The sequence below is a fragment of the Eurypyga helias genome, unplaced genomic scaffold, assembly GCF_000690775.1.
Source record: "Eurypyga helias isolate BGI_N326 unplaced genomic scaffold, ASM69077v1 scaffold4335, whole genome shotgun sequence".
NCBI classification, from domain to species: domain Eukaryota; kingdom Metazoa; phylum Chordata; class Aves; order Eurypygiformes; family Eurypygidae; genus Eurypyga; species Eurypyga helias.
Genome location: NW_010251918.1, coordinates 102363 through 116867, shown reverse-complemented (window position 1 = coordinate 116867; position 14505 = coordinate 102363). Strand labels below are relative to the sequence as shown.

The window sequence follows — 14505 nt, the reverse complement described above, 5'->3', positions numbered from 1 at the left end:
GTGGTATCTTTATTTTGCCTAAATTTTTAACACAGTTACACTGATGAGATTTCATATTGTAAGAAATGAGGTATGTTACTGTATTGGAAACAGCAAACAAGTCATTTAGCTCTTCACAGATCTCTTCAGTTATGAGAGCTTGGGTTTTACTGTGCATGAATGCTTCAGTTAGACTGGTGGCCAGTAAACACTGTAAGCCAAAAGAAAGTGAATGTAGGGTGAACATGGAGAACATATCTGAAGACATCTATTTTGCATAATTATTGTGGGATGATATGTCATGAATATGTATGAGGATGTATTTTGTCATACCAAGGTATCATACTTAAATTTTGATTAATTGATATTCATAGACTCTTCTTATTTGATTTCCAGGTTTTATCTAGTATTAATGAACGCAGTGGCAATTTTAATATTGTGTTTTATAAATATAAGTGTGTCAGTTATGGTTTCATGCATATCTTCTTTAATGCAAAAGGTCATCTGTAAGATTCATATGTGGATGTAAATTTAAAAGAAAAGTGTTTTTTCCTTGTAAAATGATGCAGTAAGAATGATTAAAAAGCATCCTGGAAAGTGAGACATCATAAACAGAGGGAAAGCCCTATGGAATGTGGCCCCGAGAAGTCTGGGAATATGGTCCACAAATCCTATTGCCACTAAAATTGTGATGGCAGGTAGTAAAACTCAGTGCAAATGTTGAATTGTATTTGAAATGATTTTTTAAAAATGAAGTAACAGTAAAGCAGTGTATGACTGCTCATATATAAACCTTCTGCCAGGTGATATTTGGAAGATAAAACTTGTAAAGGACCAATATGTGAACAAAAGCAACCAGGCAGGCTGGGGGAGTGGCCATCAATTTATGCACACAACTGCATTTTCAACATAATTAGCTGTCTAATTGAGCATTATAATTTAACTGACGCATTTAAACATGTAATTTATTTGATTGCACGCTGCTTGTAATCTGTTTATAATGTTTTGCTCTTCAGAATGGAGTCAGACTCTAGAAGATGAAATATCCTTTTGATGAACTGAAAAAGAGCCAAAAAGAATATGTTGAGGAGTCCTGAATGCAAATAAATTTCTGAAATTTTGAATCAGGCATATGGAAGCAGAAAAGCAATACAGCTGAAGTCAAGTACTGAGCATAATAGTATGCAACATCTTAATTTTAAATACCAGAGATGATGTACTGCACTTCTTGTTATCAGGTTGTCATGAAAAGCTGACGAGTGTAGCTGGCAGCTAGGTAGGAAGAAGAATTTGGTAACCAAGAAGGTTAAAACCACACGTTTGTCATCTGGAGGAAAGAAGTGTCCCTTTCTCAATGTGATAGATATTGCCAGTAGGTCAGTGTTTATACAGAGGCAGATTCTGAAGCTGAAGTTGATAGGCTGCACTGCAAGGTGATCACTGAAACAGAGGGGTTTTGTACTTCTGCATTGATCATGCCAGAGTGGTGCTGGTGCCTGCCTGCCATTTTGGCTGCTGTTTTCTGTCTTGCAGTCCTTATAGCAATATCTCAGCCATTCCTGGCACTTTTTGTATCTGAATAGGGCCAAGGGCATATAATCCCTAGACTCTGTTACAATATACCTAGAGTAGCCTGTCAACTGGTTGCAGAGAAAGGAGCCAGAAGTCCCTTCATTCATGCTTTCATACTCCCTGGTGTGTCAAAATGTTCACTCTCTGGGTGATAGCTAAGCACCTGGACATTTAGTTTCAAGGAAAAAACAAACCGGTGCATGTTTGGTTTTGTTCCTGGAATGTGGTGTCTTTTTTTTTTTTTTAAATTTTTTTTTTTTTAATACTTTCAGGCTTTATTTGCTGAACAAAATAGTTGCAGGTTTCCTTTTAACCCAGTAAACTTTTGTACCGTTTCATCTCATTATATATTTTGTGGTGCTGAGTTTTGAATCTGCTGCTTCGATTACAGGTACTTCCAACAGACAGACGAAAATCCAGAATATAGAGGCTGAAACATTCCTTCTTTTTAGCTTTGGAATTACTTTTGCATACCCTGACGATTTCCCCTCATAAACTAAGCTACAGTGATAGCTACAGTTATGGAATGCAAGAAACCTAATACAAAATTTTACTGCCAAAATATAGAAGAAAACAGTTTTTTCAAACCAGAGGTTGGCAAAATTCCTGACTTTCCTCTCCACCTTTTTCTCTGCTCTCCCAAGTCAGTGATTATCAGAAGTGAAGAGGAAGTAAATGTAAGGACATGCAAGAGAAAATAAAAAATGTACATGTCCTTTACCCCAAGGAGTTGCAACTTGTGTTCTGAAAAGACATATGTGGTTTCATGTAATTTGAGTTTATTATGCTCAGCGTAGCATAAGAGGAGATGGAAGAAGCTCTGCCCCTGCTGTATATGAGATGAGGAGTTTTAGCTTCAGTCTTTAGCCAAAGCTACTGAAAATTGCATTTGTATTTTTTTTAAATCAAAGGAAAATGTACTGACTAAGCAGATGATACATTGGTCTCTATGGAATGGGAAGATTGCTTCATTTTCAGCTTGAACAAGATGAATTCACTTATTAGGACATCCTGAAACTTACAGAGGTGGATTTTGTCTATCTGGATGGATAAGACTGGGGTAGGATAAACTCGCAAGATAAAATTAAAACAGGGTATGTAAAAAAGGTCTCCCATATCTTTTAGAAACTCCTCTGTCACTGTCTCCACTGTGTTGGTTCACAGGTTCCCAAGTACATGGTTGCACATTAATGCCATACAGAAGATGAGGAAAGGGAACTCTTCCAGGAAAACTGGACTTCATACCCTTCATGGGGAGATGAAAGGAGAGTTAGGAAGATGGACAGTGGCTCAGAGCATCATTTCTCATTTTCAGTTCTCTGACAGAGCAATTGTCAGGAGGATGAATTTCTGTTTTGTCACCCAGTGTGTTCCGAACAGCTTTTGTCAGGAGAAGAAATGTTAGAAATATAATGAGAAATACTTTCTATAAAATAAAATTCTTTACTAGTTTGACCTTTCAGCCCTTTGCACTGTGCTTCATGGTAATACCCTCCATTCTGTGAAGATTAGCAAGGCTGTGCATAGGAAGAGGAGAGCCCATCAAAAAAACCTGTACTCTGGCTACAGGACCTGTTGGCACTTTTTGGTGTTTTGACTGTTGGTGCCTCTTTTGTTCTTCCTTGATGATAAAGGATTAGTGAAGCTGCTTAAATTTCTGTACTTTGTCTTAAATTTTGTTGCTTTGTCCTATTCCCTGCTAAGTATTCACATGACTTACAGTGAAGCATCTTTCTGCACTCCCTCTTTGAGAATCTATATGCAGGAGGAGTATCTTTTACAGGCAGGTATTGTGCTACTTGAAAATTACTATAGTTTGTATTGTTTTTACTCAAGTACAATTTTTACTTTGTCTCAGAAAGCTGATGGGGTACTCTGTAATGGAGATACCTTTATACTCAGGGTTGTATAACTAAGGGGAAGGTCGCTTCTGTGCATGACAGGCTATGAAGTGGGCAGGATTTGCTTTTGCTATAGACATGGGTGACTATACACAGTTCTAATCTATGTATGGCCTCCAATTTTCAGTGGCACGTATGTGACACAGGAGTGGGAGTCCTTTGTCCCATTGAACCCCTCTTTGCAACCTTCCCTGTGGCAAGTGTCCTAGGCCTTCTGGAAAAGAGTGAGCAATATTGTTTATATCAATTTATTTTAAGGCAGGAGTCCTCAAAGTGTGCTCTTACAGAGTCCTCTAAACTTTCCTCCTTCAAGTGAAAATGAGATACTAAGAAAATTGCAAAAATGATGAAACTACTGTTTGCTTTTTTGTAAAAAAAACCTGTGATAAAAGTAAAGGCATTTGGTAGAAGGGCTTTCTCTCTTGATCTTTGGACTAGATTAAATGTGCAATGAATGGAAAAAGGACAGAATTCATACCTGGCACAGTGGGGGTTGAGCTGTTGGTCATTTATAAGCTTGTATGTGAAGCATGAATTTGAAATGTGTTTAGAAATCCATGTCACTGTTGTTTGTTTGTTTGTTTGGTTTTTTTTGTCCTGGAGACTTGAATTCTAAGGCTCTGGATAACCTGCACCTCCCCACAAATGTGATGAGGGCGAAGAGGGCAGATTTCTGACATGATAGCCGTTTAGTGCAGAATTTTGAAGTCTAGGGTAGACAAGATAGATATCCTCATTGTGCTCAGGCACTGCATGTGTCTGTGTTACACTGGCTTCATAATCTTACATGATAAAACGTAATAAAATTGCTAGGCTTGAATAGACAGTGTCTCTGAAGAATATATTGTGAATGTGGAAAAAAGGAACTTCACTTTCAAGGAAGAAACAGAGGCTGACCTCAGCACTAAGATGCTCCTCTCTATTGAAATCTGGGAATAATATATGGAGCTGCACCAGTACAAACTGCTGAAGCACCTTGGCAGTGCTCCAAACGAGTGCTCTCTGTGATGGAGTTTTTAATACTTCAAGAAGACATAGTACGCGCATTTAGGTGCCAATAAAATGATTCCCTGTAGGATCCATAGGCCGCATTTCAATGCTAAATTACGATGACAGTGTGAATGATTGACCATCAATCACCAGAGAAGCATTTCTGCACACACGTGCTTTTGCTTTTCTGCAGTTTAATCCGTTCTTGTGGTAAACTGTCACTGCTTCAACCCTTGGCTGAGATGCTTCTGTCCGTCTCTCCCAATGCACATGTTGTGCCACTGCCGCTGGTGCTAACGAAGGCCTAACCACCTGGCAGCTTATTGACTGGAGCCTGACCTTATTGCGGTCATGACCCGCAAGTGGCAGCAGCCAAGACTTGTTTGGTCTCCAGACAGAAAGTTACATTAAGTGAAGCAAAAGAGAAATCCATACATGCAACTCTTGCCACATCTGGCAATTGGGAGAGGAATGAGAAGGGGACTAAAAATCCCATTACAATTATTCTTGGGTAAGAGTGTAGTTTGCTGTTTCAGAAAATCCAAATAACTTTGAGTGTGTGCTCCGTTTAGACTAAGCTTTATGCAACAGGAGGGGAATGAGCTTGCTAAACCTGACGGGAAAGAAGGGTGACCTGCTGTTAATGGTGAGAATAAGGAACTGGAGTTCACAGTAAGACAAGTGATCTGAGAGATTAGCCCATAGAGTGGTTGGTAAATTAAAACTCTGCTTAAATCATTGAAATACCCCTTTCCAAGATTTTGGAAAGAATATTTTAGTAACACAATTCAGTGGCTGAATCTGTCTCTCACCTGTGAATTGGGTTTAGTATTATTAACCCATTTAAAAACAGAAAGATTTGATTCCTAGTGGAAAAACACGATTTGCATAAGGTACAGCACTTGGCCAAATAGAGGAGTAAGGCAAATGCCCCAGGATGCTCTTTGTTGTATACGCAATACTGCATAATTTGTATGTAAGATAAAATAAAAGCAAATAAGGAGTAATTAAATAGCCAAGCCTAAATTTGATCTATGCAGCTGTTGTATGATTTCTTTACATTATAAACTTTTTATCTAGTATGAAGGATTCTCATCAGGAAAATGGAGAAATTAGCTAGGAATAAAAAAACATTATTAATGTTAATTCTGTGTCTATCTTGATTTTTTTTAATTTTTTTTTTTTTTTTTAGAAATCCCAGTGTTTTTCAGAAGTACTGATTAATTCTCTTCACATGCCCAGCCTAGTCTGAGACAGCTCAAGTAAAATCCTGACTCCCTGAAGCCGAGAGCAATCTTGCCATTGTGGCAGGTATCTGGCACATGCAGTTTTGATGGAAATTTACCCTGAGGTCTTGTTTTCTGGAAAGCTGTGGGATATCTCAATGTTTGCATCCAAAGGTTGAGGAACAATAACACAGCAACTCTGAAAATTGTTGTCTCATTCTGCTGATGAGAAATGCAAACACACAAAAGTCAAGAATAATATTTGTGTACAGCATTGCTTAGGTTATGATTGCATATATCCTGAATATGAAAAATGACATGGTATGAACCAGTCATGTTTTCACATACACAGCGCTTCAGTAAGAATTGGCTTTCTCATGTGGGGCTTTCTTGCTTAGTACCAGGTGCTGATGATTCTTGTCCACTTAAAAAACTATAAAATATCTTTAAACTGGGAAATAGTTCAGCCGAAATCATTGTGCCTTTTGAAATAAAGGTTTAATAGTGAGAAAAATAGGGATTTCTGAAATCCCACCTTTTCTTTCTCTCTTTTCCAGCTGGAAATTGAATGGTAGTTATCAGCAAATTGGAGACAGGGAAACTTTCAGAAGTGTTTGCCTTCTAAACTGCTATCGTTATCTGCAGTCTTCTTGGAACCAGGTTTCTATTTGCTGACTGCATATGGATTTTGTTGGAAGCTTTTCACTGAAAATACAAGAAAAAAACATTTGAATTGCTTTTGGATTTCTTATAGGATTTTGTCTTATTTTTAAAGCCTCTGAGCTGGATGTGTATTTCATTCCTTCTCATTTTTTGTTTTGTTTCTAAATATCTTCTTTGTATCTGGCACAACGTGGAATGCAAAATAATTAAGCAAGTAATCTGTGAGTCTGACTCCAAAATAGCACACACTCCCCGTAACATTCTCAATAATTCCATTTTTAACTAAAGCTTTGACCTGTAGTAGAGAGAATAACAAATTGGTTTAGTCTTTGTGCATTTCTAGGTTTTCATTATAACTTAAAATACTGTCCCAATCTACTGAGATTTTTGTATACTTCATGATGATACTATTCTCAATTCACAATAACACATTAAATTGCTTATAGATTATTTTTTCCCCCCAGTGCTATTTAAACTAATTCTCAACACTACAAAAGGAGCAGAAAATCCCCAGTCAAAACTCTTCAATGCTAGATTATCTACATGAAGAAAATACTTTTAGGTATTTTTGCCCTCCTTTGACATTTGAAACCAGACTACCGCCTTCCTACAGGGCTGCTTTCTGAGGCTCACAAACAGCTCGGCATTATGTAGAGAAGACTCAGCTCAGTTTTCTAAACAACTTTTTTCATGCCATGCCATGCCACCCACACAAGAGAGTCTGGGGCTTTCCTCGCCTCCTCAGTCTTGACATACTTCCTTTTTTATTCCCATGTCTCCAGTCAGTGTGGCAATGTGGGGCCTGGAGGCTTGACTTATGACTCTTTGGTTGTGCTTGATGCAATAAGCTGATACACAAATGCCTGGAAGGATTGTCAAAGTATGCTCACTACACCTAGAAATTAAAGAGGTTTTGTGGGCTTGAGAAGTGCAAACTCAAGTCCAGGCTTGAACTTTAGGTCCTTTGCTTTGCTCTGTGTGTTGTAGCATTCCCATAAAGGGGAATGCTCTGTGTATGTGATTTATAGCATTCCCCAGGAGAAATAGCAAAACTGTAGCTTCTTTGGAATAGGAGATACAGCTGTGTCCAGGTGTTTTGCACAAGCTCTACTGGCGTGAAAAACGGTGGTGCTTCAGTATCAGGCATGTTCAGCCTGTGGAACGCTGTGGTGTCGTTATTCTGTGTGATACTCGAGTATTTCATATACTGGAGTAGCGCGGTGAAGCTGACAGAAAGGCGATACTGTATGTACTGTGGAAGGCCCTGGTCTCCAGAGCCCACAGATGGCAGCAGGCAACCAGGAGCTGACCGCTTCAGCTGCTGGTTTACCTCTTTGCAAGCTGTAGGGCGTAGGAGGACTCATGGGCTCAGCCAGTAGGGATTTCTGCTTGAAACAGGCCGTGGGTAGGTAGTTCAGGGCTGATGGTGAGATTCAAAAGGAAACCATTTCACAGCGATAACCTTGGTTATGCTTTAAAATGTTTGCTCAGGAGAAAATGTCTATGAATTGGGAAAAAAACAAACCAGAGAGAGAAACAATAAAAGGCTGTGCACAATGCTAGCTGCCATTAAAGGTTGAAGGTTTGTTTTCAGAACGGCGTTTTTAGAAACATTGCTTCAAGTAATTTCATTGGTCTAAGGAAAATAGTGCCTTATACCTCTTTGTTCTTTTTTTCAGAGTGGATTTTTATGGAAGAACAGGGCTGGTTCTGAGTGTTGGACAGGTTAAGCCCTGCATTTTCAGAAGAGCTCTCTGAAAAGACACTGAGCACTGTGTGCTGTGGTTGCATAATGATACCATGGTCCTTGCTCTGTGATGAATAATTCAAATCAAAGTGGCTGATGGGCTACAAATAATCAGAACAGATTTTGTGAGTATACTGTGTAATGGGGGCAGCAGACAGAAATAAGTCTTTTCCAGCTTCATGCCCTCCATGGGACTGGGCCCAGGTTATGGAGACTTCTCATGAAACTTCCAGAATGTAACAAGTAATTCCCCTAACACTAAATATGTGTTCCATGTCCTGGCTGGAACTCATAATTGGAAGTAAGACTTGAACTCAGAGGAGAAAAGGTGCTCCTCTATTTTAGTTTATTTTTAGTGGATAGCGTGGAGAAGCAGTGTACACATCAGTACTCACTGGGAAGACTACAAATAGTGTGATCACTATCAAGCTGTCAGTATTAAGGAAAAAGTTTTCTTCATCCAGCCTTCCTTAGTTCCCACCTTAGAAATTTCACTGGGAATTTCACGTGGCCCTAAGTTTTCACGTGTTGTCCCTGTACTACAGAAGAAGCAAGCACCCTTTTCTGTGTGTGGGAGAGCATTAATAGCTACGTCCCACAGGCAAACATGAATTCTTCTGTGTAGTGGTCAAATTAAATTTGAAAGCTATTATACTGTCCAGTGTTTTTACTGAATAGCTGATGCAGACAGCTGGATTGCTGGGAGCTGCCTCAGGATCATCTGGGAGGTTACTGAGTTTTTGGTTTGATCTTGGACCCATCAGCCTGTGTAAATAAAGGGTAAGCATGAGTTAAGAACGATTACCTTAATGTATTAGATGTTTTAAGATGTCATGTGTTTCTTCATTAAACAGCCTTTGAAAATTAAACTAAAGGTCACCAGCCCAACCCGGTTCTGTGGTTAATGCTTTTTCCTGGTTTGATTTGATCTACTTACTTCAGGCATTTATAATCTTACTGGGGGGCAGTCTATGAAATGTATATTGGTGGAAAACTGTTCTGCATAGCACACCACCTACTCGTGGCTGTGCATGTAACTGCTGCTGTCAAAGTGGCTTGGCTTGGACCGTGCAGTGACCAGGGGAGGTCCTGCCTGCGGTCAGTCAGTCGGTGCAGTCACCTATGGCATGTGCCAAAGGGGCAGTCGCGAACCCCAGGGGTCCGGCGCACAGTGCAGCGACACCAGGAGTATGAGCTGTACAGAGAAGTGAGGGACCAGCTGCTGTGCACACCCGCAGATGGAGGGAGAAGCGGGATGTGTTCAGAAAATAGGGGAGTGCACTACCGGTGTGTAGTCAAAAGCTACAGTCACTCACTTTTTTACCTGGGTGCGTTTAAACTAGATAAGCTTGCTTTTATGCCTTCTTTTATCTCAGTGCAAATTATTACAAGTGAGTTATAACTGAAAATATGAGGCTTTAAGAACACTGAAGTTTTACAGCTGCAGTGTGTTGATACTCCAGGATCTCCTGTTTCTACAATAAATTTGAAAGCACAGTAGTGCTCTGAGCCCAGTGCCTGCTTTTCAAATGATAAAATGTTTTAACTGCTATCTTTTTTTTCCTCCTCAGTCCTAAGTCCTAATTAACTGTAAGAGCAGTAACTGCAGTAATCATTTCTCTTTGCACTGATCTAATCTGAAGCCACAAGCAGCTGCAGTAGTTACGCTACAAAGGATTTTTCCCCTTTGGCACATATAGCACAGGCTGTCCCTCGATTAGGTTACAAGTGCTTTAAGGCTATTGATTTTTGTCCTGTTTTATGAGAATGCTCCTCTTTTTAACAGTTTTATTTCTCAGATTTGAATTTGAACGGTCAGGATGTGAAACAAAAGTATTTATGCATCTGATTACCTGTTTATCTGGTTAGGGAAGCTCTACGATAACACAAAATCCCCAATCTGATTCCCGAGCTGCTGGAGATCCCGTGCTCTGGGGTGTTGCCAGATCACACGCATGAGGTGGCTGCAAACGTTAATAGTATTTCTTAAGGGGAAGTGTCGCGGCATTGCTTACCAACATCCCAGAAACACACTGCATCTATGAAAATTACTACACTGTGGAAACAACCCTGGGTTTTCATTAGGCTGATTTGGGTGTGTTGCTAGGCAACTTGGGGTAACACGGGGGTTATATATTTTCCTTAGGTAAGTACAGGTCACTATAGAGATTTCCAGGTAAGCAACATAGATGTGAGAGAGGCTGATCAACTGCGACACAAGAAGTTAAGCCCTGCAAACTTAACTTTCATTAAGAGAAGTTTTTTGAGAAAGAAATTGGATTAGACCCAGGGATGACGTATCCTGTTTGATTTCTTTTCCTCTTGTGCTCTGACGAGCTTTGTGTTTAGGTAGGCTTTTGTTTTTGGCTCCGAGTTGCTTTAAAAATATTTGGGAGCGTGTCTCGGGGTGTCGAGGGTGATGTGCTTAGCTTGATTGGCTGGGTTTGCTTGCAAGTGCTTTGTTCTTCCCACCACACTCCCTCAGGTCAGTTGTGCAACATGCCCCTACCGTTTAAAAAGAAAAAAGGGAAAAGAAAAAAAAAGAAAAGAGAAATGCTGAGTAATGCCAGAGGTTTCTCAAATGGCTGATGCAAACCTGGAGAATTTGCATCATCATTCAGCTGGAGTAACTTGGTATGACAAGAGCTTAAATACAAGTCCACGCGGAAGCTGAGCTGGTTTCCAATGATAGGGCAGTACCAGCTCGCAGTGTGAAAGCGCAGGTGTTCCTGAGCAGTGCTCAGATCGCAGTGAAGGCTCAAACACACTTCAGGAGCTTGCTACCTGGGCGTAAGAGCGGCTGGAAAGATAAGAGAGGGCAGAGGAAGACGCTCAGTAACTGCCTACACAGAGAGGGGAAAAAAAAAAAAACCCAAACTAAAAAACCCTTGAGTTCCTGCTGCAAACTTTTTCGCCTGTGCGTGCCGTGGGAGTGCTGGTGGCACTGTAGCATGTTGAGGAAAGCTGCTGTAACCACCGTCTCTAATGGCAGCTACTTGCAGGGGCAAGCTAATGGCAGGTTGCCCTCTGTGGACGGAGGACAGCCAGCCCAGGGGGGCAAAGTTGTGCTGAAGAAGAAAGTGACGCTTCTGAGAGGGATATCCATCATAATTGGCACTATCATTGGAGCTGGCATCTTCATCTCTCCCAAAGGCATCCTGAAGAACACGGGCAGCGTGGGCATGTCCTTGACTGTCTGGACAGTGTGTGGTATCCTCTCGCTCTTCGGTAAGTCCCTTAAAAGTTTCTAATTGGTCCAGAGGGGCGGCTGGTGGATTAATACTATTATTTGTCCAATTTTTCCATTGGATAGCAAGGCACAGTGTGGAGCTTGAGGACCAATAGGGCTACAGAGGGGTTTTGCTGCATGATAGGTTCCGTGGAGGGTGCAGAGGTATGCATCCCCTGTCCCCCCTGGTGCCTGGTCGGTAAAAACTGCAAGCATAAATTATTGTTTCTTATGGGTCTCTAAAGGAACAGGAAAACTAAAAGTCCATTTTATGCCATACAATGTGCTGCATGCATAATGTTTTTCTTCTGCCTGTAAGAGGTAGTTTTATGGTTTGCTTGAAAGGCCCCCAGCAGCTGCGGATGCAGGTCACTCCGCTCCAAACACCGGCGCAGTGTTTAGACAGCTCGACTTGGTTCCCTTGAGGCTAGAGAAAGGTCTGAGCGGAATAATTCCCACTGGATGTAAGCTGTATTGGCATGAAAAAAGGGAGTAAAATAATAACGCTAATAACCCCTCTTCCCAGTCTTGTGTTACTGCTCTTCACTTGATTCCTCCTTCACGATGTGGCTTTGAAAGATCACGCTGCAAAAAAAAGTGCGATGGAAACTAATCTGTGATGTGAGTTTTATTTTTGTCCTGCCTATCGTGACAGTTTTTACTAATTCTGTGTATTTTTGAGGAGCATTAAATTCTGAAGAATGCGAGTTTATTTGTTCTGTACACAAAGCCCCCATTCAGAGTGGAAAACCCCACCCTGGCTGCTGCGGGACACAGGGTCCATTGACCTACTTAATGAGTTAATCTCAAAGAAGCTGAAGAGCTAACATGAATATTGGCTTTATTTAAAACAGAAACAACTTGTTTTCTGGCAGGAGGTAAGGAAGACAAACACGGACTAACATGTGTCTGCTTAATAGGTGGAACATGCAAATGCCAGCCTGTGTAAATTGGCTCTGAGCTTAGAAGAAACGGGGAATGTTTACAGGCCAAACAGACACTGCACGCGAGGACTCGTTTTGGTCAAATGTTAAATGTATTGGTACAGTGTGCAGCATCATCTGTTGCACAAATGTGGAAGTTCCTGCCTGTAATCAAAATTCCCCTAAAAAGAAAGACCTCAGATATGATTCGTAACCTTGTCAGAAGACCTTGGTCCTTAGATTTAGTCAAAACAGAATTTGGTTATGCATTGCATTTTTGGCCTTAACGTTAATAGTAGTAATTTCCTGGCTGTGAAGTAAGGACTGTACAAAATAAAATATCTCTCTTATCAGATGGATTTTCCAGGTCATTTTCCAGATCTCAAGATATGAAGAAGTGTGTAATTTGGCCCAGCAAAAGATATTATCTCCTTCTCTGAGAGGACCTGTTACAGTTATTTTTTCATATACTTTATGCCGTGGGTGATTTTACTCCCTGCATGACTTAATTATAGTAAAATAACATGCAAAGATCACAAGGTCTTGCTGAGACTGTGCGTCTAACATATCAAAACACAATTTCATTTCATCCTGAACCTCAACAGAAGAGACAGGCAAGGGAAAAACCATCAATAACTTTTTTTTTTTTTTAATGTGGCTGTAAGAATTCGTTTAAGTACATTTGCAGTTAAGCTGAAGAGTAGAAGATAAAAGCTGCCACATATTTGCAAAGCCCCAAACAGCAAATGAACAAGGATGGAATTCGTTGCAATATGGTCCATCTTCAATGGGCTTGTACATGTTATGTGGTTTTGACAACTGTATTTTCATCTTGAAGTGCTGCAGCATAAAAGTATGCAGGAAACAGAGCCAAAAGGAGTTCATAGATACCACTGATCTGAACTCTACATGATGTGGTGTTTACAGACTTTATTACTGTTTTCCTCTGGCTTCCACAATTCTCCCAAAAGGACTGCCTCCATTTATCGGACGTGGTACACCTTTACTGATGCGGTCCTCCTGTGGAGCTGAGAATCCACTGCTTTGTGACTGGGTGATGGCTCATTAAATGAGAGTAGCAGACGGTGCATGGGTGAAGAAGGCTTCGTGCAGGTCCTCATAGCTGCAGTGTGCCATTGCCTGCTCCATAATGGCAGAGGCTGCGCGTTGTGCCAGCAGCAGCTTTGGTACCTCTCTGAGAGCTGCTAATTGCTGGGAATGACACGTGCTCCAAAGGGGCCTGAACCACTTCTACATGAACTAATGCAGCAATGTCATGATGATTTGGGTTTTATTTTAGGCAGTGTAAATGCGCCAAAGGATGAAATGAGCCCCCTGCTATGAAAAGTGAAGTGGTCTCTATTTAAGGCAATGCAGAAATGAACTGAGCTTTCATTGCACCAATGTTGAAAAGCCAGGGCTAAGCCATTCCCTGAATTTTGTATACAAGATGGTGGGAGTACTATTGAGGAGAATTCTTAATCTACATTTCCTGCTTCCAAATTTTGGCCAGTCGATAGCTTCACCCATGGCTGAGGGGAGGTAATACAGTTTTCAGGCTTTTGTTCAGATGCTGAGCCAGGCATCTTTAAGACTGAAAGGAGCGGATCATCATTTCATAACAAGCAAATGTGTCAGAAGGCTTTCACTTAGCAGTGAAGTCAGGCTGTCGGGGAGCCGGGGTAACTGGTGTGACAGTGTTTAGTCGTCCCTCTTCATCAGATACAGGTGAAGAATGAAACACGCTGATATCTAATAGTTTGTTTAGTGGCTTTGCACGTAAATGTAACCAGATATATGTACGGTTTGGTTAACTACAAGTCTGGCAGAATAAACTGAAACTTACAAAATTGCTGGAAAAAAGGGATTAAAGTATATCAAAAATAGTTGTGATAACATGACAGTTCCATTCTTTAGCACTTAAATATTTTGAAAGGTATTTATGGATATCTCTAGTGATGCCACAGTTTAATTCTCACAGGTGCCCTCTGCTATGCTGAACTAGGAACATGCATTAAGAAATCTGGTGGTCACTACACCTATATCCTGGAGGCCTTTGGCCCATTACCTGCTTTTGTGAGAGTCTGGGTTGAATTACTCATCATTCGGTAAGTGTCTTTTCTTTGTTTTGTTTCTGGTGGCAATACATTTTCAGTCATTAAAAAAAAAAATCTCCAATGAACAGTGGCCAAAACAAATCAAATGTATATGGATCAATGAGCTGTGATCTTTTAGTATGGTTGCTTCAGAGAATTTAACAATGCTGTTTTGCTTG

At 40.6% G+C, this 14505-nt stretch overlaps 1 protein-coding gene across 1 annotated transcript in view; it reads left to right on the top strand.

Moving 5' to 3' along the window:
* Positions 1-11029: 11029 nt before the first annotated feature.
* SLC7A11 (solute carrier family 7 (anionic amino acid transporter light chain, xc- system), member 11) overlaps positions 11030-14505 on the top strand; it is a 59556-nt gene continuing 56080 nt past the window's right edge. Inside the window, exons 1-2 of the mRNA XM_010152162.1 lie at positions 11030-11306; positions 14212-14338. Coding sequence (XP_010150464.1) covers positions 11030-11306; positions 14212-14338 — 404 coding nt within the window. The remainder of the gene's footprint in view (positions 11307-14211; positions 14339-14505) is intronic.